Source organism: Aplidium turbinatum, chromosome 4, assembly GCF_918807975.1.
Source record: "Aplidium turbinatum chromosome 4, kaAplTurb1.1, whole genome shotgun sequence".
Classification (NCBI taxonomy): domain Eukaryota; kingdom Metazoa; phylum Chordata; class Ascidiacea; order Aplousobranchia; family Polyclinidae; genus Aplidium; species Aplidium turbinatum.
In genome coordinates, this window is record NC_137475.1 from 7680987 (window position 1) to 7705444 (window position 24458).

The window sequence follows — 24458 nt, forward strand, 5'->3', positions numbered from 1 at the left end:
ACTTTGTAATATGCACCTTCTTGCCTTCACATCAACACAACACTGCACTCCCATCCCACCCATATCAGCTATACGCGCGTTACGCAAAGCGTGCTAAAGCTTGAAGCAATCACTGCGAGCGTGTTGCTAGGACCCAGTTGTAGCGCCACCGAGTGGATCGCACAACCCCATTGTGCAACAACAAACGAGCATACAAATTAGTTAAGAGTCTTTTACACTAAACCACATTCAAATCAGTTCAGGACCCGCAGAAATTCTGGCAGTGTTTATTCCACTGCATATAAAGAACACATAATTTCACACTCACATGACACTTACAAATGACAAACATAGAACGGGAACTCGCCATTATGCCACTGCAGAAACAAACAAGAAAACAAATACGACAGCGGATCCAAATAAACGAGATTGTTTGCTTTACTGAAATACACCAACAGTTTGATTTGATTAAAACCAAAGTGCATCTTGCACTTAACAAACAATATTTGTTTTTTAACATCGATTCAACGTTGAGAATCATTCGGAAAAAAGGAAATTGCGATGACTGGGAACAGTGACATCAAAATGATAGTGCGTACAAGGAAGCATAACGCGTAATTGAGCGTTCAAATCACAATAAACTTACGTTTTGGCCTCTTAGACGTTGCAATACAGCCTTGGAGTGGTCTATTTCATTCTTCATGTACAAGTGGCGAGGTGTTTCCGGTATGAAAAGGCAAAGAAATGCATACAGGACTGGTATACACGCGAAGCTCAAAGCCAACCATCTCCAAGTTAAAAAACCACCTGACAACGTTAACAAGATATAAGCAAACGTATCAAAAAGGTAAAAAATAGTATTGGAATCCTTCTCTTGTCGAAACAGTTTGACAAAACTGCGTTTCATTGTCACTCTACTCAATCATACATCTATTTCTAGTTACTGATAATAATTTGAATGATAAAAAATGGCCAAAATACAAAGCAAAAGCCGTGTGTGTATTTGTGAATAATCAAACACAAAACTTTGAGAAATTTTAATAAAAACACCCAATGTTTCACAACAAAGTCAGTGATCAAAAAATAAAGAGCCCACAATGTAGATACTGAACTCATAATGTTTAGCAAACTCTACTTTTTGATCAGATTGATCAGGCTTTCCAACCATTTTACTCCCAAGAGTCAGTAATTTCTTTAGAAATCTAGCATAGTTACTAGTTAGTCTGGTTAAATTGGCATAAGACTTGTGATGCCAAAGCAAGGGTTAGGCAAGTTTCATTTTTGTGTTAGATTGAAATGATGCTGTTTGTAATGTGTTCATGTACTTATGTAACAAGTAAATGAAAAGATCAAGTAATAATAGTTCAACTCTCTGATTGTGCAACTGAGCAAACCAGTGGTAACCCAAACAGCAAAATCCGCCATTTTTACACAAATTCAACGTCTGCGGACGCTATCCCTGATGGGCAATTACCAATTAGTAAAAAGAATAAATGTAGTTTATATACAGTAACAGAGAAAACTGCAGCAGTGCAGCTATTAGCAGAAACTTGATTGCAAATTTTAGTATTAGGTTACTAGGATAGCATCAAAAAATCTAATCAAATTAAGCTTTGAAAAAAGTCGATTTCAAAATGTAAGCTTATATAATTGACACCATCGGCGAAGGCATACTAATTGCTATACCAAAACCCAAGAAACCAAAAGGACCACCAGCTAATCTTCGACCCATTGTGCTCCTCAATAGCATCAGAAAAATCCTCTCCATCATCATTTTGCATCGGATTAGAGACAAAATTGACAGCTTCACTGGACCCTTCCAAAGCGGTTTCAAACGTGGCAGAAGCTGTGCTGACATTGTCTGGGCACAACGTATGCTCGTTTCAGTGGTAATGGCTAGAAAATGGGACTTCCACAAAATGGGAATAGATATGTCCAAAGCCTTTGACACCATCAAACGCAAAAAAATCCTTCAAATTTTAGACCAAGCTGGCTGTGATGAAGATGAACTGCGACTAACCCGCGCCCTGCTAGCTGGCACGAAACTGTATGTGCGCATTAACAACGAAATGTCCGCAAACTTTGAGACTACCATCGGTTCCCCTCAAGGAGACAGCCTCTCCCCAATACTCTTCACCTGCTACCTATCTGCAGCATTGAGCTCAGTGCGAGAGCAGTCCTCCAGACCAAACCCCCCTATATCTGACACATGCATGCCTTTGGAAATGGAGTATGCAGACGATGTTGAGTTTCTGGATGAGGAAAGACAGCCACTTGATATGCTACAATCTATTGCTACAAAGAACCTGAAAAACTACAATCTTTTCATGAATGAGACTAAAACTGAATTCACCCACATATTTCTTGCAGACACAAATGAAACTGATACTGATAGCCTACCGATTCGAGGAAACGAAAAATGGCGTACACACAAACTTTTGGGATCATTATTGTGCAGCACTGCCGATGTCAAATCCCGCTGCAATTTAGGCAATGTCGCTTTCAGATCACACTGGAAACTATGGAGCAAGAGATCGAGAATCCCATTACAGTTGCGACTAAGATTGTACAACGCGTACTGCATCCCAATTATGATCTACAACTGTAATAGCTGGTCTGTTACCAAAGCAAGTCTTGAAAGATTGGATGCCTGTCATCGAAGACATTTACGTGTCATAACTGGTCATACTTGGCCAAACAGTCTTATCTCGAACAAAAATCTCTACAAAATATGCAACAGTGAACCATTGTCTTGCAAGATCTCCACCATGAGATGGAACATGTTTGGACACATTCTGAGACTTCACCAGGACTCACCTCCTCAGAAAGCCCTTGAATTTGCAATAATTGGCAGCAAAAAGTACCAAGGCCGAACCGGACGTCACCGTACCAATTTATTACAACTGCTGAGATCTGACATCAGAAAAGCTGGCCTGGGATCCTTGCTCAGCACACCACATCTCCATCGATTGCAAAACATCGCAAAGGACAAAACAGAATGGAGATCCTATCAACCTTGTTGAAAGACTGATCGAAGCCAGCGGATGCCAAACGATTTGGCTACACTGGCGGCGGAGACAGTTACAATAATAATATATAATAAATATTTTTTTTTACTTTGAACACTTCATTCAACCTTTTAAATGTCACATCTCAGTGATTCACCATATTACATCATTCAATTCAAATGAGCTACCAACACTCAGGCAACAAACCCGTTATTTTTACATTGATTCAACGTCTGCAGAATGTAAATAATATAAAAATGATGGAATTTGCTGTCTGGGATAGTGTGCAGCTCAACTTACCAATTGTATAAACCAATAATATTCCGAGTGTGATCGCCAACTGGTTGCAAGAGCCAAGTAAACCACGCCAGGCATGTGGAGACACCTCTGCCACATAGGTCTAGAAATGTCACAAAAAATATTGTTAAGTTTTTCTTTTTATTACGTCGTTTATTAATTTCCAAATAAAATAAGAGAGCTGCTTGGAATGTCGAGAAAATATGTATCATCATTTCAATAGACGAAGAACAGAACTTATACAAAATTTTAAATAATTATTATGGAAAGAGATGAATAATAAGCAAAGGCATGGCAAAGGTCACAGTATCAAAGTAGAAAACAATTCAAGCTTGTCTTGTAACTTTGAGGTCAGTCGGCCTTACCGGAACGACAAGACTGGTGAAAGCCACTCCGATACCAGAGATGAATCGCCCAATATATATCATCCAAACGTTTTGTGCGTAGGTTATTAGCTGAAAGACAAAGGTATCATGTTAACATTAAGCTTGAATATTGACTGGTGGTTTTTATTTTGGCTCATAGAGTGGGCATTGTAAAGGCCCTACTTGGCAGATGGTTGTACGTCCTCAGTCCACAACTTACAGGTAGTACCATTTTGTTTTTTCATCATGTTGTTGGAACCAAAGGAAACTTGAAAACTGAAGATGTCAACAATAAAGATAAATGGAGGAGTCACTACAGACAACTGGTCGAACCTGATGTTTCGGGATGAAAACCAGGCTTCTTTAAAGCAAAATGGAGAGAGAGAGAGAGAGAGAGAGAGAGAAAGAGAGAAAGGGGGAGAGAAGAGAGTTTACGTTGTTGAAACAAAGTTGCTGCTAATTTATTTCATTGCGAACACATTTCCTAAACTTTACAGCATTCAAAAGCAAGTGAAAACTACAGTAGTGTAAGATGCATGCAGCACAATCGGCACATGCATAAAGAAAGCTATCATATGATAGCCGTGGGATCTCACCAGCAAACCCCCCAAATAAGGGATACTCGATAGAATAGATGTAAATTTTCTTCCCAGCCACTGCATGACGAGACCAGCCGTCAGTCCACCAGCTATTCCTCCGACAGACACCAGAGACTAAGACAAAGAGCACAATTTACAAACTAAAAAAGTAAGCTAGTTTTCAATGAAATATGTAAAGAAAAAAATACAAACTTTAAAGATCGGTCGGTGGGCCACTCAGCATGCGACAACTGAGCAATTCAGTTACTACCAAGTCGACAAATAAGATTTACGTGCTCACGTCGGACTTGCTTGGTGATCGCTTGGAAAACTGAATTTGCTGATTTAGTTATGACATGCCAAGTTATGGCTTGCTCAGTTGTTACTTACACAGTTTCATCATTTACCAACTTCAGCCACTTGCTGAAAAGTTGCTAACTCAGTTGTCACTTGCTCAGTTGTCGCTTGCTCAGTTCACAACTGCTGACTTGTAGGAGACTCTTAAAAGTCATTTTATTCATAAATGTATAAAGTTAATACTGCTTCAATTCATTGTTATGTAACATTGTTATACATTGTTAATTACTTCAATTCATTGTTATGTAACATACGGTACCTCATAACAATTATATGATACTACATAGCTATAGTATTTTAATAAATATTCAAAACACAAAAAGGACTAAGAAAAAGGGATGCTACAAATATCTAATATCGGTATTTTTCTGTTCAATATAACATTTTGTGTGAAAAGCATTGCCGATTTAAGCAGCTTCACTCACCCAAGCCATGACATATTTTTCTGTTCAACACAACATTTTGTGTGAAGTATTGCCGGATGAAACAGCTTTCACTCAGTGAAGCCGTGACTAACAACAAATAAATGCACGCGCATTAACAAAACAACATATTTTTCTGTTCAAGTTAATATTTTGTGTGAAAAGCATTTCCCTACCTGCTAAGCTGATACAATCTGCAGACTTTATTAGGAATAGCACCTAAATAAACGGGTGCCACAGTGCTCCGCACCTAATATCCAGACGCCACAGTGTGCGCGCCGATTTGACCGGCGCCCAACTGTCTGCGCCTAAAAGACTTGCTCCCGTTTCTCGTCACCAGCAACTACTTTTACACAGTCACCCTCAGTAACTGGACAGCTATCAGTAGATAACCCAGTCATTGGAATGAAAGACCGCAAGATTGCACGCCCCAAAGGAAATTAGAAGTCTGCCGACAAGTCATTACGATCACTAGGTATGCTTAATTAATACACTGTAGCTGCAACTTGCACGGAACGCCCACTGAAACTTGTTATCCTAAAGTCTAAAAAGTAAACTAAAACATATTTCAACAAGAACGGTGCTAATTTAACAACGCACTCCAATCCACGAAGCCTCAGTTGTCCCAATAGGGATAGCTGATGTTGATGTGTCATGTTGGATGCTAGGGATGAGAGGAGAAGACAGACCAAGCATTGCTCCTGTAGAGATGGCTCCAAGCAACATCACAGCTGATGAGAGAAACATGACGAGATTGCTAAAAGAATAAAAAGAATACTATAAGTACATATAACATAATAAAAAAAGACTATTATATATATATAACAGTGGTTCCCAACCTTTTTTTGGCTGTTGCCCTAATCTCCACCCTGAAGTGAGCCAATTACCCCCACGATCAATTTTCAAAAACAAAAATGTTTATTGCTATGTATTTCAAAAGGCTTACTATGACAATCAAAATGCAATACAATACTGAATACAAGATAACAATGCGTGGTAAACATTCAATGCGAAGGTCAGGCCTGGACTTCAGGCGCCAGCTTTGTGATCCTGGGCTTTGTGGTAGGCTACTGAGGACAATTCTTGTGTCGCTTTCGACATCCTGGCGATTGCGATTCTTTGTGTTCCTTCCCAAGACAGTTAAAAATCCTTGTTCACAGCGATACGTTGTTGAAAAAGATGTCAGGATATTTAATGCCCGTGTCGCTAATGTTGGTGCGTCCTGGAGTCTGCTAAACCAGAAGGTTTCTAAGCCTATCCCATTGAAATCAAGTTTCAACGCTTTGTTAATTCGGAGAGTGATAAATTCTTCTTTGGCCGAACAGTCGTCATCATCCACCTGGCTGTCATCACATGTGAAGGGCTCAGTGCACCATTGAAAACTAGCCGTGTTCAAACTCGGAAAGTAGTTGTCCATCTTCTTGGCTAGCTGGCCTAAGTGGTCAGCTATGTCCTTCTTCAACGCCGCTGTCAACTCAAGTCCATTGCCTCCGAGATACATGTCAAACGTCTAAAACTGTGCTTCTTCCAACTCGCTTGTTCCACAATTTAACCTTAGCGATAAATGCTGCTCCGGCTACTTTGGTGTCGATCACAGTTACATTCTTGCCTTGAATTAAAAGATTGCCTTTGTTCGATTCACCAAAGATATCAGCCAGGTAGCACAGCTGGGAAATCCACTGTTGGTTAGAGAAGTATTCAGTCAAGTCGGACTTCTTTTCTATCAGAAAAACATGGACAGCCTCACGAAGTTCGACCAGACGGGTTATCCTTTGCCATGAGACAGCCATCGTACTTCTGTGTGGTACAGTAATACTTCGTATATTTCTCCCATCTTCTTGCACAGTTCCTTGTAAAGACGACTGTTCCATTCCTTCGCTTTTATAAAGTTTACAACCTCCGGTCTCGTTACCCGCCGAAAACAGGCAAATTACCCCCCGGGGGTAATTTATCCCCAGGTTGGGAAACACTGATATATAAGAAGCAACCATATCTCTAACAACAAACAAGATCGTTGAAATGTTTGCATTACATTAATACCAGCACAAGTCAGCTTACCAGGTGAGGAAAGCTTATGTACCTACGACATACCAAGATCATGCAATCCCTTTTCAGGTCAATGTACTGCAGGCTATGAGTCGCTACTATTTCTCATGTCTACCCGGTTAGCGTTACTTGATATTCAAGTAACAGTGGAAGTCCCAATATTTGTAGCTATCTTTGCTAAGCAAGTTGATTTAAAGTTAAAATAGAAATAATTGACGTGTACACTGTACAGTGTCAAAGTGATGAAACACCAAAGTTAAGCATACCGTTGACGTTTTATTCCACAATAACATAGGAAGAGTACAATAGAGGATGTCAGCATACTCTTGCTGAACTTAAAGGATGCCGGAGTTCGAGACTTAGAGCTTAAAGACTCCAAACTTAATTTACAATTTTAAATATTTTAGTCAATTCAAAAATTGTGTAGTTTGATGGTCAAAGCATCTTTTTGTGCAAAACTTTATTTAATAAACGACTTGGTTTTACCACAGTACTCATACAATATAGTGCAACACGTGGTTTTTGCTACAGCTTTGAGAAGTAGGTTTGACAAAGACACAGCACAAAGTGATTAATATTTGATTCAGGTTGTATTTTTTCTTCAATAAAAACTGTTGCCTGCAAGCACTGTCTCAGTATTGGTATATCAAATTTTAACTAATCCTTGTTACAACTACGACATTCACAAATTTTCTGTTGGAGTTTGATGACAACATCCCAGCCAGCAAATCAGTCGCTTTTGACATTGATTCAACGTCTGCAGACGTTGAATCAATGTCAAAAGCGACTGATTTGCTACCTGGGAACTTTGCACCAATCTGCCATGGTCATGCATTTCCGTTTCCAAAGTCTGAGAGAAATCTTGGCATATAATCGACAAATGTCTGACAGTTCCCATCATATACGTTGAAGCATCTTTCTCATAGCTTGTTTTCTACATTGAACCAACATTGAAAACACCATTAGATTGAAAGTTTGAGAAAAAATGTGGACAATTGGCATTGTCCCACAGCAGTCATGAAACGTGTTTTGAGCAGTGTACTCCATTGCATGAAACAAAGACATTACCTCAGCAACGCAATAAATTAACTTTCAAAGTTGATTTTTTTTACTTACATATATACAGTTTGAACCAATCAGATGGCAAGAATACTTCAAGTAAAGGTTGTTTGTTGCACAAAGAAACAAAAATCTTTTGAGACAAGTTTTATTCATGAAAACATAAATCCGACGGTGAAACTGAACTTGGAAATAAACTAATAATAAAATAACAAGTTTAGCATTGACTTTTAGGTAGTTGCATGTCATCAGAAAAAGAAAGGATTCACTAAACTAAAAATTCAGTTGAGTAGAATCCAATTTTAAACATGCTAAAAAAACTGTGAGTAAAAGCATGACACTAAAACATCAACAAGACTTCCATCCCTCTGAATTGTTTCAACACACAATCTATCACTACACCTTGCAGGGTTGTTAGTCTGTATGATTAAGATGACAAAAAACAACACAATGACTAGTGGTTTATTTTTATGAAAATGCTTACAAATGTTAAACTTTTTTTTTCAAAGTGATTTGATTGTTATTGTAGTAGTTGTGTTTGTTTGATATTGAAGCACTAAACCACACTATCTATATAATTTGCTTGTCTTCGAATTTTTAATGTACTGTATATAACTAAAAATAAAGATATATTATAGCTAACTTATTCTAAGTCAAAATGATTTTCTTTAAAAGAAAATAAAAGTTGCTGGAATGGATACTGTAAAGAGTATAAATGGTCTGTTATATGCGGAATGGCCCGTTTCGGTGAGTCCGATCCCTTAACGGGGGATTTTTTCAATTTTTTTTTAAATTATCGGGTACCGTAGCCTAATTATCATTGCCGTTTTAGGGTTAGGGTTAGAGGTTAGGAACTCACCAAATCGAACTCACCGAATCGGACTCACCAAATAGTAGCAGACCCGTTATATGTGCCCTGAGCAATTTAAAAGTTTGCAAAACTCAATCAGCACCCAGTGTCCAATTTACAACCCCCTACAGTTAAATGGTAAAAATCAATTATCTTCATACTCTTACCTTTGTCTGTTTTCCTTAACAAAGGTTTGTGATGGGAGCAAAGGAACATCATCCATACTGGCAAAGTCCTTTGCTTCATCTGAAGGAGCAGAGTCAGCCATAAATTCCTTTAATACAACGTAACGCTTAATGTCAAAAAAATGCTGCAACTCTAATGTATGAAAGTCGTCAACATTATATAATGTACGGTATGTAATGGTGAATGTGAATTATATACGGTAAATGTCAAGGGTTCAACACAACACGAAACATAGGAGAAAAGATGGTACAATATGCAACAGTTGAAACAGAAAGCAAGTTAACAATTTGTATTGTACATGAAAAAATAACGTTGAATGAACTGAAAAGATTTCAATTATATATAAACAAAGAAACAGAAGCAGTTACAAAGTACTCAAAACAGTCGAATGTCTTCTGAGATGCATTTACACCATGCTCAGAAGTGTATGCACAATGCACATAGCTGTTCAACTGGTGTAAAGCAGAAAAGCACTAAACAGTTGGAAGCTTGAATTTTATCACATTGACATAAAACAAACTATACGATTTCATAAAATAAATGTAAACAAAGCATACAAAAAAGAAAATAAATTTCTTCTGGTCTGAGTTGCATTGTGAACCCAGGTGGGTGGTATGATCAATTACCATCAGAACAGGTAGAATTTTAGTACAAATCTTTTACCAAATAAATACATTTCAGCTGTTTTTTGTCGAAAAAATACCAGTAAGCGATTTTGCGTTTGTTAAAAAGCTAAACTTACTCTTTATATACCATATAATATTCACAAAATAGCACTCTTATCATCTACAAGGGTGCTTAAAACAATGAAACTCTCAAAATAAACATCTTTCTATTTTGATCAGCAATTCAATTCTCATGAAACAGTTATGTGGATGTAGTCAAATATCAAATGCAATAAATAAACTCATTGTTAATTGTCCTTATCTCTTTTGAATTTAAATAATTTTATTGAGCAAAAGCCATACCTATATATTGTACAGCCTATCATTCATTATAACCGGTTTAATTAGAGAAACGAGTGAGTTACATTGTAAGATGTTTACAATAAAGTGAAAGGAATGAGCTGTGTTGATTTCAAAGCAACAATTTCATGAGCACATGTATCAGCTGCCACACAATCTGTTTATTCAATTCAAGACTTCAAGATTTCAATTCATGAAACGATCGTACACAAACACAATAACAGCAATGAGCATTGACACTGCTTCACCAAGTTTTACTGGAAAGTAGCCTACAACAACTGATGCTTTAATGGACACACACTAATTAGCTCTTTTTGTGTGTGTATGTATATATAATATATCTGCATATGAGTAATCACGGAATGGCCCGTTTCGGTGAGTCCGATTCGGTGAGCTTGATCCCTATTCGGTGATTTTTTCAATTTTTTATTTTTAAATTATCGGGTACTGTAGCCTAATTATCATTGCCGTTTTAGGGTTAGGGGTTAGGAGCTCACCGAATAGTAGCAGACCCAAGTAATCAGCATGGCTGTCAGCTACTAAACAGGTTAACGGTATACATTACATAGGTCTATCTATACTGATAAAAGTTAAAGAAATAAATGTAACCTATGCTGTATGCATCTATTCTTAGCCCACCTTACAACATCATAATTGAGTATACATATCAGCAATGACAGCTTGTGTTATGAAGTGACTATAACTAACGATGACTGTATCTAAACATTTAGACTTATGTTGGCTGCATAGCTAAACATACCAGAAAATGAACGAAAAATTTTAGAAACACAAGGATTGTTAAATATTAAGACTTCATCAGGACAGCTTGTTATTGTTAATTACATTTTTAGCATCAAAATACTTGACTACAAAACTTCTCTAGTGCAATCCACAATCCACATATAGCACACCACCTATGTGTTGTATCAAAATTTATAATGCAATTTTGACATAACTTCTACTTTACAATTGAAAACAAATAATTGAAAAATGAAAGCAAACTTACTTAACATATTTTCTCAAACAAACAGTAAAGTAATGGCATGTGATCAATGCAAATACTACCACCTTAAATTTCGTTTTTATAAACCGTCATCACCAACAGTAATAGACACAATGCATTCAAATAGTTATCAGTAAATGGTGTGACATTATACACATAATCAGTTAATCACATCTTTTTGCAGGTAGCATGAAGTTTCAATTTCATTTGCAGACGAATTCAGTTGATCAGAAAAACAGGTTGTAAAGAATCTTGTGTGTTTTAACCAAGAACGCAAAAACGCAGTTATTGCCGCCATGAAGGAAGAAATTAGGTGTACTTTAAGGTGTTTGGTGATTTTTTTTTATCTAGTAATGCATAGCTTGCATGAATACACTCCTCGCTTTTTCTGTGTGCTTTTATGCATTATAGTTAATGGAGGATTTAATCAGATTAGGCTAAAATAGTCTTGCAAATTGAATTGTAATTGTTTGAGCAACATAATCCTACTGCGATAAAGTAGCCGGTATGCAAATTTCTCTGCAGGATTTTCCTGTATATGTATGTATTGAAATACATAGCATGCAACACAAAAACAATAAAAAAAATCTGTTTTGCAAGGATCTCAAGGGCTGTGCAAGCAACTAGACATAAATTTATGAGGCGATTGAGCAGATGGATTTGTGACGGCAAGGATAGTTGCAGTAAAATCAAAATATATGGATTATATATATAATAAACTGAATCAATGAAAAAGAATGGTTACAACCAACTGAACATGTGTGAAGAATGTATAAATAGAACAACATGTCTTTATTTTAAAAAGCAGTTGAAAACATACCATATATATGTAGAATTAAATCTGAGTGAACCTGCAAATGTAATCCTTTTTTTCAAATTTATTATGTTTATGAATCAAGAAATGAGCATAGAGCGATCAATATATATCTCACAACTGCATTGACAACTCTCACATAAAAATATTTGTTTTGAGAAGGACAGTCCATTTAACTTTAATGAAATTATTATAAAAGGAAAAAGAATAAAGCATCTCATCAAAGTTATTTTCTTGTTTTGTGTTAAGTCAAGTTTTTAGTCTGAAATGCTTGGTTTGCAAACAATGCATATTTCAAATTTGATTGAAATTATATTTCCCCAAACTTTCAAGTCTGTGAACTACTACACTTTTAAGTTGGTGATTTTCCTAAACTTAATGTCTTCACAAACCTACTGAATGCTTTTCAGGTACCCTAAATTCAGAAACCACCAATCGCATGGAAAAAAATCCAATAATCAAATAAATTATGCCATTACGAAAAACAACAGTTAGAAAATCAAAACAAACCAGAAAAAAGTTTAATTCTTTCACACCGCTGTTATATTACTTAGTTTCCCTATTTGTATCAGAGATAACAAAAGAGATAAAACATATTATGAAATCATCTCAATCATATTTGATGATGTAGCCTATCATAGTTAATAATATAAATAATATGTATTTCATATCCCATGCATTTAAAGCACACAATGGCACAAGTAATGCCTTTACTACCATACTGGCAGAAAGCAGTGACAGAATAATGTTCATCAATCAAATAATAAAGTACAATTCAACATAATAAGCTGTAAAAAAGATCATTTGGTAAGGTCATGAATACAGCAACACAACATGACAATAAAATTTTAACATTGTTTTTATGTTTGTAGTACATTCCAGACAGTATTTTAATAAGTTTTGCATCAGGACGCCTTGTTCAAACTCTAACTTATGATAAGCATCACGTATTTATCATTTTCTGCTTGTTTAGGAAAATGAGCAACGAAAGTAGCCTACATAAACACAGCTTGGTTATTTAACAATAAAATAGAATAAGCAGCAAAATTAACAGGAAAAAATACACAGCTAGCATTGTTAACATTCGTTAAGTCATTAAACTGGCCAATAGAATAAGAATCACAAACGACTAAATTGTCATTCAGGTAATTGATGGCTTAACAAAAAACCAACAATTTGTATTCATTTAACATTAATATCACTGTTTGACCATGGAGCTAATCCAAATAAATCGGTGCTTTCAGAAGATTGTGCAGCATCGGATGATCTGAAGTCATTTTCTTTGGTGGCAGTACGCAAGTTCGGGCTGTTTTTTTGATTGGCACTCTTTACTTTTGACCTGCGAGTTGTGCCACCACTACTGCTTTCACTACTACTTCGGGAAGGCCTTCTCGCCCGATTTCTTCGGTATTGAGAGTTAACGTTCTCTTTCTGTTGCGCAAAGTCTATGGAACTTGTTGATGCACTTTTTATGTCTGGATGATGACGAATAGCTGGTTTACGATTCAACTTTTGAGTCTGATTATCCAGATCTTTATGTGGCATGAATGGGGATGTACCAAATAAGTCTTTTTCAGTAGCTTTAGGCATAACGTTTTCATGAGTTTGAACTTTAAAAGGGGCAGCATCAAATGGATTATGGGGTTGTGTTTCAACAGCAGTTGATGAGGTTGGAAATGTCTGATCTTCTTTCAATGAATAATCAAAAGGAGTAAGACCAAATAAATCTGGTGCATTTTTCTCATCTGTTGGTGGAAAAGGAGCATTGCTAAAGATATCAGAACCATTAGACAATGACCTGGGATGCGCTACAGCAGGAATATCATCACTTCCCATTGCAGCAAATGGTTTTTCTCCAAAACAGTCAGTTTCTGAAGTTTTTTTCTCTTCTTGTGAATTTGAATGTTGTGACTGCACATTTTCATCTTGTTTTATCACTCCAAATACTCTTAATCCATCAGCAGTCATTCCCGAGGCAACACTGACCGAAGTGTCTGCCTGAGGTTTTTGGAACTGCTGTTGTTCAAGCCCTTGCTCCTGCTGAAATGCTGGGGTGGTAACATCACCTCCAGCTTGAAGAATATTTTGCATAAGTCTGATATCCACAGATTTTTGCTCAATTTCAAGTTCTTTCAAACTTTCATCGGCTTCAGGTATGCTAGAAACAAAATTGTCACTTCCAAATTCAGCTGTGTTGGTTTGGAAATATTGAGCTTCTCCAGTGTTCTCAATGACAGGATTTTGCTGCCTTTTCTCTGTAGATGGATGACGCATAGTCAGAAAATCATCAAACTCCTGATCAGTTCTACTGTCTTGTTTAACTTCCTGAAAACTATCACCATCAAATGGGTTCCAAGTTTGAAGTTCTGGCGTTAAGTTATTACTACTTGAACTTCTTGGCTTATCAACAATTGTTAAATTTCTTTCAACACTCAACGACTCTCTGTTTTGTTTTTGTTGAGCAACACTTCTTGGAACATCACTTTGTGACCTTTTATGTCTTTTCAAGCTATCATCCATGACAGGAGGAGTTTGTACGACATTTTCTGTGATACCCCCACCAAATGTAATAGGCAGGAGATTGATGTTCCCATGTGTTTGCCCCCTGGAAATTGTTGGGGGAGGCTTATTGGGTGTTGCTTGACTTGCTTTGGCCTGCGCAACTGCTTGAGCATAAGCAGCTTGTTGTTGCGATAGAAGTTGCTGTTGCTCTAAATATTGTTGCTGCATTTGTTGTCTTAACAGTTGTTCTTGTTGAGCCTTTTCTTGTTTTAGCAGTTGCTCTTGGCGCATCTTTTCTTGCAAAAGCTGTTGTTCTTGAATTCGCTTCTGTTGCTGAAGACGTTCACTCATGGTCTTCATCTGCAATTGGTTAGCAGCTTGTTGGGCAATCAATTGTTTAATTTGTAATATAGAAAGTTGAACATGCTCAAGCTTTATTTTTAATTCTTGACAGTTTTGGGTAAGAATAGAATGTTCTTGTTGCAATTGAATCATTTGAGGTTGCATCACTTGCATCAGGGCTGGTTGCTGAGTCGCTTGCTGCTGCAGGGCTCCCATTCGCTGAGCTGTGACCAGAATGCGCTGACTGACGGGCCCAAGATGTTGCATGATTTTTTGCTCTTCTTCCATTAATTTGGTCAACTGCAATACAAGCTTAGGATTGAACTCACTAGTCAGGTTCTGAGCAGGTGGCTGAGGTTGTGGTTGGAACATGATAGGTTCCATCTGCCTTGTCATGTTTACATCTTGAGTGGGGTTTTCTCTAGAGACTGGTTGTGGCTGTTGGTGCCTTGCATTTGCTTGGCTTTGCTGCTGCACCACTGATTTTGCAGGCTCCCTCTTTGAAGCTGCTTCAGGCAAAGGCTTGGTAGAAGCATGAGGCATTGAAAGCTTTCCTTGAGGTCGTTTCCGAGGAGCAATACTTGTTTCTCGTGGAGTATCCACACTCAACATTCCTAACTTAGCTTGAGCTTCCTTCTTAAGCAGTTCTTTTTGTGCCTCAGCTTGACTAGAAGTCAGTGGGCATGGCAGCTGGTTAGGTATTTTGGAGTTATGAATGTTTTTTATAGGATTTTTGGTCCTTGCTGCAAGAAAAGAAAAATGAGCAACTTGATAAATGTCTGGCCTTTCCTCTGGCTTGGGCTCAAGCATATACCTGATTAGGCAATGAATTTCCTTGCTAAATTTAGAATCATCAGGAACCGTAAATGATCCATTTTGAATAGACAAGGTGCTTTCTCCAAATGGAAGATCAAAAAAGCATAGTTTATAAAGTAAACATCCCAAAGCCCAAATATCAGCAGCAGTTCCAATGACTTTTCCCATAAAAAGGTCTACCATTTCTGGGGCCCGGTAAGAAAGGGTGGTGTATTTTGTAATTTCTTCTTCAACCCTTTGCCTTGCTTCTTGATTTTTCGGATCTAGTAATTCAGTAGTAGCACTTCCAAAATCACACAGAACATAGTTTCCAGAATCATTTAGAAGTACATTCTCAACTTTCAAGTCACGATGAATAATTGGAGGTTGGGATCCATGCAATGCTGCAACAGCTTCAACTACATCGCAAAAAATCTTTAGCACTTCATTTTGAGAAAATTTGGTATCTAATTTTAAATTCATCAGTTGCACCACATGGCCAGCTCTACAACACTCCATCAAAAGTAAAACTTCAAAAATGCCACTGTTACCGCCCGAAGAACTGATACTTGCATCCAGCAAACGAACTATATTTTTGTGACCATTGTGCTGCTTCATAATATCAATTTCTCTTCGACAAACCTGCAGGGCTTCTTTATTGTTGACAAACATACGTTTAAGGGCAACTTTTTGGCCAGAAGAAAGTTTACCCAAAAATACAACAGAAAATCCACCTTCAGCTAAAATTTCTTCTATTGTGACATGGTACCTCGACACCCTTAATACTTTCCCCAAAAACTCACTCCCTGGAGTTTGTGCAAAGAATTTTTTCATGATTGTTGAATTATATAACTGGAATTCATACAAATTGACCTAAACATTTATCTAAAAAAATTAACGTTAATAGCCTACTACAATGATGAAATCAATGAACAAGTTTGTATTGGCGATTGCAAAAGGGGTCAAACTTCTCTTGTTATTCAACGTGCTTTTCAAAGCTAAACTTGATAGGCAAAAGCTACGCATAAAAATGGATGCTTACAAGCAATTCAGCAGTGTGCATTTACACAATGCATTGTAGAATGAAATAATTCACAGACAACGCTTTAACAAGCAGATACTCACAAAATCTCCGTGACGGCTGAGGGCCTGTGTTGGACTGTTGGTAGTTTAATGCATTTACAAGTATACAAAACTGCCAGGATTAGGCGATACAAAAGCTTTCTCAGTTTGAAGGTAAAGATTGCTACAGTTAATAAATCAGTCAAAGAATGAATTAACCTTAAAATAAAATAAAGGTTTTGTTCACAGCAACAATAATTAACCTCAGAGACAATTAATGTAGACCTACCGTACATATCATTGCGTTTGGTTGAAATCGTCCCTTCCAAGGTTACTCGCCGGATACACCCCTGCAATGGTATTTTATTACGAGGCTTTGAACTACTGACACAGGTTCGGTTACCAAGATTGACAGAGTGAAATTTCCGATTGTTGAAGTCTTGTTGGCGGAGAATTATTCTATCCATTAGGCGCCGCTGAATGGAGAGCAGTCTGTAGAATGCGTTGCTGAAGCGCACACCCCGAGAGTCAAACCAGCGCCACTTGGTCTTGAAGCTTCTTCGTTCATGAATTCAAGCGCTAACCAACTGAGCTATTGGGGCAAACAAAGTAGGAAGTGGCTACATTTACGGCGCCGTAAAGCCATTTACGGCGCCGTACAGCCGTTCCATGCCTTTTTTTAATCTTTACGTCGCTTTTACTGCGCATGCGCGCTGGTGCGTCTTTTTTCTTCTTTCTCGAAAAAACAAATGAAAAAAAGTGCATATATAACTTCTAAATTCAACCGCTTTTGCCAAGTGAATCTGTGGCGTGTGCAATCTTTGTCTGGCTCTTACTCCCAAGGATATGAGTTCGATACCACCAAGAGGTGTTTCTTAAATTTTTAAACTAAATTCGAACCCGAAGTGACTCAATCGTTAGGCTACGCATTTTTGTGGCCGTTTAGTTTAGTTTGTTTTTAGTTCTGACCATCACAACGAAAAAACAGTATATGACAAACAGTACCGGTAAGTGTTAATCTCTAGCCTAATTAACTACACTGCTTGGTGTGTGTTTAGGCTACTGTGGACAATGTTGTTTGCAATAAAATCGTAATAATAAGCAGATCAACTATTCAACAGCCTATGCTATTTAATTTAGCCTATGCTAGTTATTTAGTTGACAAGTGAGTGAAGTGAAAACTTGACATCCTGTGATGTCCAATCTGATTTGACAATCTCTCACAAAAATTGCGAACACTTTCAGTCAGCGTTGCCAGATATTTTTTTTAATTTTTAGCCTAATATGGCTTCTGAAAAGCTGCAGTATTCAATTCAATTCAATTCAATTTATTTTTCTTTGTCAGAATGCAAAAGAAATGATATTGTGAAAAAGAAATACAGTAACAAAACTAACAAAAGGAAAAGGGGGCAAAACCTTAATGGTTTAAGACGTGCATGAATGGATCTAATATTGCGGTATGCATCAATAAATATAGTTAAGCACGGCCACCAAACCTGATACTTTAAAATAAGTTGATGAATTAGTTAAGATTTAAGAATCAGTCGCCTCCTCGTTCCTGGAACAACTGGAGCGCCAATTCTTAAAGCAATGAGAACACGACTTAACCCAACATCACAAAAACAAACTAATATACCGGTACACAGTTACACTCATATTGAAATTACGTAACGGACTATCAAAAGCACTTTTTTAAAAGTTGAAAACAAGCCTAAAAGTAGGTTGGTTGACACAAAAATGATATCAAAACAAAAAATTTTGGGCAAAGTAAGTTATCAAAAACAACCATTTCTACAAAATATGACATTTTTTAATAAAATTTTGTTTAAAATAAAGGGAAACCAGATGAATCAATCACAGCGGTAGTTGAAAGTTCTTGTGGCATAAATCAGGTGGTGCAATACCAACGATCCCAGCCTCATGACTGAAAAACCGGCGTCTATCACTGTGAATTCATGTTACAATCGGCTGCCGAGATACATACAAATCACAACTGTTAAAATTTTCCTCGAAAACCACGGAACTGGCAACTTTTCCAAGAATCCCAGACAGAGTCACTGACTCGTGCGGATGGTAGCCACTTTAACAAGTCGAAATTCTGCCACTGAAATTGATTAGAATGAAACCGCCAACCAATCATAAGCTACGGTTTAAGTGACGTAAAAAATGGCGAAAAGAAGATCATAGAAAGCAAATTAAGTGATTGATTTTTTGTCAGCTGGTTGGCTTAGGGGTTAGGGTTAGGGATAGAAAGTAATAATTTCATTGACGCGTGTTCGATTCTCACCACTGCTATTGCTCTTTTTCTTCTGTAATTACCAAATAAAGTTCAAAACAAGCATTAACTCTCTGGGTGAGTGCTAGAAGGGTCACAATTGGACGGTAGCCTCTTATAACACTTTCTGATTGGTTGGCGCTTGCATTGTAGTCAATTTCAGTGGCAGAATTTCGACTTGTTAAAGTGGCTACCCGTGCGGATGCCCCCTAGCAGGGTTGCCAGATGGCCTTTTTTTAGGCCAAATTCCAGAAAACTGGCCTTTTTAAATTGCAGTTGGCCTACAAAAATTGATGCAAATAAGGCCAGAAAATCTGGCCTTATTTGGCCCTTTTTATGGCTGCAAGTTTTGACCGATTTAGAAAGTATTATTTTAAGGAAATTCAATTTCAATTGTAATATAAAAGTATCACTTATCATCACTTAGAGGCTGACCTATATTCGTTTTAATTTTAATTAGTGAGTAGAGACATTGGTAGAGAGTAGAGAATGTGTTAGCGGTGGACAGGGCAGTTTTATTAAGTTGCACCTGCCGTAAACCGTAAAGTATAATATACACTTGCCTTGTTTGTTAATGTGATGTGTTTGCATTCCATTTGTTCAATTTTGTCGTATTTTGTTTGCTGCTAAATAATTTCAAAACCGAGTATTAGTTTTAGTTCTTATGAAATCTTAAACGTATTGATTTCGTACTGGGTTGGTCTGTGAATAAGTTTATTATAAAAGCCTACGACAACACATTTCACTGATTTTTGAACACTCCACGTTTACCGTACTTCTGATCCGGTTTGCAATACGCAAAATGCTACAGAACGACAGGAAATCTTTGCATTCGTTTATTTTTGATTTTTTAGATTTGTGGTTTTAAACTTCTATACATCAAATAAGCTGGGATTTTTTTTTGCTGAGACTTTTCGGTCATTTGTCCGAAATGGCTTGAAAAAATTCGGTCATTTTTTATTTATTTCGATCATTTTTAGTCATTTTTGGTCATTAATAGTCAGTTGACTATATATATTTTCGGACATTTTGACCAAATTGACTACATTTTTTTCGGACATTTTGCTAAAAAATCGGTCAATGACTGATAAATGACCAAAAAAAAAAAACCCAGCAAATAAGTTTTGATGTGAGTGAAGACTATATTTTATATTGTTATTGCAAAATTGAATTTTATACATTCTTTAGTTGATACAAACAGTGTTTTATTTTAATAATTCTTTTGTATTCATGTATAGCCCTGAAAATAGTTTCCAATCCTGTAGTTGTAGACATCCCTGGTACATATACTCAATAAGACAAATTCATGCTTATTGCTTAGCTAGATGTTCCGAATAGCACTGTTCATGAATTGAAGTAATAGTGGTTTCTAGTTTATCTGCTACTACAGTAATTTTTCATTAATCAAATTATGCAAACGAACCGGTCATTATGCTCTGACAGTGCTAAATTATTATCTGTCATATTTGATTGTAAAATGACATTTTCAAAAAATTATTTCAATTAAGTTGTTAGCGTTTATTTAGCCTTAGAAGTAAATAAAAAATTTGGCCTTTTTTTGGCCTTATTTTATAATGGATTTGGCCTTACTATAGCTTGAGTATCTGGCAACCCTGCCCCCTAGCACTCAAATTTTCTGTGGATGGGGGGTCAGGGGGGCAATGGTGCTCTTTTAAGGTTATGTAAGCTACTGCACATTTTGCAATACAATACATACTGTAATAATTTCAGCTACTTGCGTTTAGCCTAATTATAATCTTTCATTTCTGCCTCAAATTAATATTCACGACACAAAATCCTGTATCACAGTAGGTTAGCCTACAAGGCCCTACATCATTATAACATAGCATTATGATCTTCCTTGCCATTATTCTTTGTATAGGCTACCGGACACTTGTATCATTACTCGATGATGAGCTGATGGATGAGCATTATCGCTATAGCCAGTGGCGTACGCAGGATTTTCTCAAGGGGGGGGGGGGCCATTGAGAGTAGCGTAGCCAGGAATTTTGAAAGCTTTGACGACCGGCGGGCGGAGCCCGACGGCGTTTTTGCTTGAGACGACACCCAGCGGCGGGGGGTCTGGGGGCCTCCCCCAGAAAATTTTGAAAAACTACTTTGAATTTGGTGCATTCTGAGAGCATTTTCAACAAAAATGTGGGTATAAATATTCCTGTAAAATGGTGCTGTCAGGTGGCATAGCAAAAGGATAAGATCATGTTTTCTTCGACATTTTTCGGAAATAAAGCTAAGTCTCTATGTTTTCTTGTTGTTAATTCCTGGCTGAGATGTTTAAATGTTTGGTATTGGCAAAACTCGCTCTTTTAATGCAGTTTTGTTTAAAATTAGGCAAGTTTTTTTTAGACTGAAAGCATCATTCGCATAAAGAGACTGAAAGCATCATTCCCAATATTGTGACGTCACACGCGTGCCAAAGGGGGGGTTGCAACCCCCTCCCCCCCTTGGCTACGCCACTGGCCATTGATATCCCAGACGTCTTCATAATATTCCAGTATGGTTTTAGTTTAGACTTTATCCATTTCTCTCACTAATCACTATAATAGGCTTACAGAACACTATTCTACATTGGCATACCTGGGGTGGGGTAGGTGGATTGGGCCATGTATTTGCTATTGGCTTAGTCTATAAAACAACATTGTTACAGTGATTGCTTTGACAGAGCAATGCAAAACACATTAAATGCCTTAATCTACGTCGTTAACTACTAAACCATTTTTAAGGGGGGGGGCGGGGCATGGCCCAATGGCCCCCCCCCCTGCGTACGCCACTGGCTATAGCCTATGTTATCTTAAAACTTACAAAAAAAATTGGCCTTTCAACAACAAAAGTGCACTTTTTTCAAAAGCTGCCCCCCCCAATCAAAAACCGTTCCGGCACCCCTGAGCAACGCATTCTACGGACTGCTCTCCATTGAGGATAAAGATTCAAAACTAAACCAAACTATAAATATATATATGTAAGGTAGGCCTGTTAGCTCAGTGGTTACGCGCTTGAATCAAAATCACGAGGCGCTGGTTCGACTCTCGTGCTCGTGTGCTAGAGCAAGTTAGCCGTAGCCTATAGCCTAGTCCTAGAGAAATAAACTAAAAGTTTTAAACTACTACTCCTACTACCACTATGCCTACTACTAAAAAACTACATTTTCCTATGAACAGTTGAACACCATGTCAGCTCTTATCATGGAGTTTCCTACAAGTCAGCAATTGTGAATTAAGCAAATGGCAGTTGAGCAAGTAGGCTAACGACTGAGCTAGCAACAAATCAGTAAGTGGCTTTCCCAGCAGAGAATGGGATCGGATGGAATGGAATGGAAGACAGATTTTGGTATGGAAGATGGAAAATGACAAGGATGGAAAGGAATGGAAGATCTTGATGATGGGATGGAAGACAATCTTCCATCATTCCATCCCAATTCCATCATTAACTTTCTAACGCTTTATCAAGACATGCAAAATATTAGCCTACGTCGCTTGCTGAAATAATTCGATTTTCGGTTCGTATTAAACCAACGGGACTGTTGCTTGACGCGTAGGCTATTTGTCAAACCTACTGTCGTTAGGCAGAATTGGCCCATCAGAAAGCAATAAATGATTCACACTTCTCCCAAGAGGAGAAAACTTCTTGACGTTCGACAGCATTCCATCGTACTAATCCTTAGAAAAATACTGCTGTTAAATTTTTAGCTTGAATTTAGCTTATGGTTTTTAGATTTATTTGTGGCATATTCAACGCGGAGATCACAAAATGTAAAAATGGAATGGAAGATGGAAGAGATTTCTGAGATGGAATGGAAGATTTCTAAGATGGAATGGAGATAGAATGGAAGAAAATCTAAGGATGGAAGATGGAAAAAACGTCTTCCATTCCATTCCATCCCATACCCTGTTTCCCAGTCCGAGGATAAAGGTCAAATCAACCAATCGATGTCAGTCAACCTTCCGTGTTTTAGAAAAAAAATGATGCAAATGACATCATGATCCCTGGAATTATTTGCAACTTGCAAGACACAACATTTCAAATACAAGAGAGGTGCAACTTTTACACGTAGCCCCCGTGAGTCATCACTTGTAATAGGCTATTTCAAGACACCCACTTCATCTGGTGCAAATCTTCATTGAGTCCGTCCTGATTGCTGAAGTTATTAAGCTCTCGACTTCGTCAATGAGAAACGTCAAGATCAAGTGTTGCTAGTTTGACTTTCTGGGTATGCTCTTGAGCAACGTAATTTCAAGGAAAGTTCTTATTCAGCGCCACTTTGGCCTTAGATGAAACAATTCAAGGACAACACTTCAAAATTCAATATTCGCTTCTGTGACCAGGCTTGTGCCAGTAGCCAGGCCCGGATTTAGGGGGAGGGGCAGAAGGTGCAGGTGCCCCGGTCCCCCCGACTTTTGAAGTGCTCTCCTACGTGAAAAAAATGTGATTTTGTGTTATTTTTTCCCTTTCAGCCTTTAAAGTTTCTGCAAAATGCTGTGCAGTGCTGGATTAATGCTATTGTAGACGTAGAGGTAGTTTTTTGCGCCATAGGCGCAAAATTTTTTTTGCACATGGGCTCCCCCGATCTAGAAGTGCCCCGGGCCCCCATTATCTAAATCCGGCCCTGCCAGTAGCCAAGTTAAAAGCCTTTAAAATTATATGAAACTGCCAGGATTAGCCTAAGCTTTCAAAGAAGGTTCCTCAGTTTGACTACAACGAGTCAATCAATCAGGTTGGAAAAGTAGGTCTGCCCGGTCTGGTGAAAATATAGCCTACAGGCTAGGCTACCAGTCCAAGAAGCGCTACAAAACGGCCATAATCAGGGCTCAGAAGAACACTTCTATTAAAGGATTCCTTATGTTAGATTGCTTATAGTAGAAAATTTTTGACAAACATCTTCTCCTTATGGCCATGTTATAGCTTCTTTGAAGAACTTGATATTAACGATAAACCGTAACAGAAAATTGCTTATCAAAGTTCCTACCTGCCAAAGTATCAGGGTGCGACCGTGCTGTTGTTTAATATATAAATTGTTCGCTGTTGGAATATGTTTTTGCTTCTTTTTGTTGTTTGTCATGCAAAATAACGCCACTAGCTGGCGTCTAGAGCTTCATTCTCATAAACGTAAAAAATTGGAAGATTAGAAGGTTCAGTAACTTTGTGGATCCGTTAGCTCTACCCAGAATGAGCGTTTCAACTGCTCAAGTAGGCCTATCCGCCAATATTCAACTTTGACGCTTTTTTCGTTGTGCATTGGATACTGACATCAAAGGAAAACTTCTCGGGATGCTGATTCGTCTTTGTCGACTAAGGTTATTTCAAAACAAATTTTCGAAAGAGAAAAAAACCTACTATTTTTTAAAACTACAAAGTGTGACCGGATCTAGCATTGAAACCAATTCTACTGAGAATAAAAATGAAGGCTCTAGCAGGCAACTGTGAAGGTGGTTAGCCTACTTAAATCTGCGGTGACATGTATTTGAAACTTACTGCCAGGGCCCACAAGAGGGGGAGACAACCGGTGCATTGCACCGGGGCCCGGTGAGTTCAAGGGGG

The 24458-nt window shown here is 37.7% G+C and overlaps 2 protein-coding genes across 3 annotated transcripts in view; both read right to left on the bottom strand.

Moving 5' to 3' along the window:
• The window catches only part of LOC145769366 (solute carrier family 2, facilitated glucose transporter member 8-like), a 30023-nt gene extending 12208 nt beyond the window's left edge, over positions 1–17815 (bottom strand). For both annotated transcript variants that reach the window (XM_082580982.1, XM_082580981.1), the window contains exons 1-7: positions 16920–17815; positions 9129–9235; positions 5607–5763; positions 4246–4362; positions 3650–3739; positions 3288–3387; positions 626–786 (exon numbers count right to left, since the gene is read on the bottom strand). In XM_082580982.1, coding sequence (XP_082437108.1) covers positions 626–786; positions 3288–3387; positions 3650–3739; positions 4246–4362; positions 5607–5763; positions 9129–9235; positions 16920–16931 — 744 coding nt within the window. In that variant the 5' untranslated portion in view covers positions 16932–17815. The remainder of the gene's footprint in view (positions 1–625; positions 787–3287; positions 3388–3649; positions 3740–4245; positions 4363–5606; positions 5764–9128; positions 9236–16919) is intronic.
• Positions 9291–16530, bottom strand: LOC145769365 (uncharacterized). The gene is made up of 2 exons (XM_082580980.1): positions 15176–16530; positions 9291–15124 (listed from the first exon to the last, which is right to left on the bottom strand). Exons 1-2 carry the CDS (start codon positions 16400–16402, stop codon positions 13112–13114), a joined length of 3240 nt encoding a protein of 1079 aa, XP_082437106.1. The 5' UTR covers positions 16403–16530; the 3' UTR covers positions 9291–13111.
• Positions 17816–24458: the final 6643 nt, after the last annotated feature.

Bases quoted from the DNA above. Each gene is read 5' to 3' on its own strand.
- LOC145769365 (XM_082580980.1), bottom strand. From the start codon at position 16,402: ATGAAAAAATTCTTTGCACAAACTCCAGGGAGTGAGTTTTTGGGGAAA. The intron at 15,125-15,175 runs GTAAACATGACA...CCACAACCTCAG, and splicing joins GAGAAAACCCCACTCAAGAT to CCACCTGCTCAGAACCTGAC.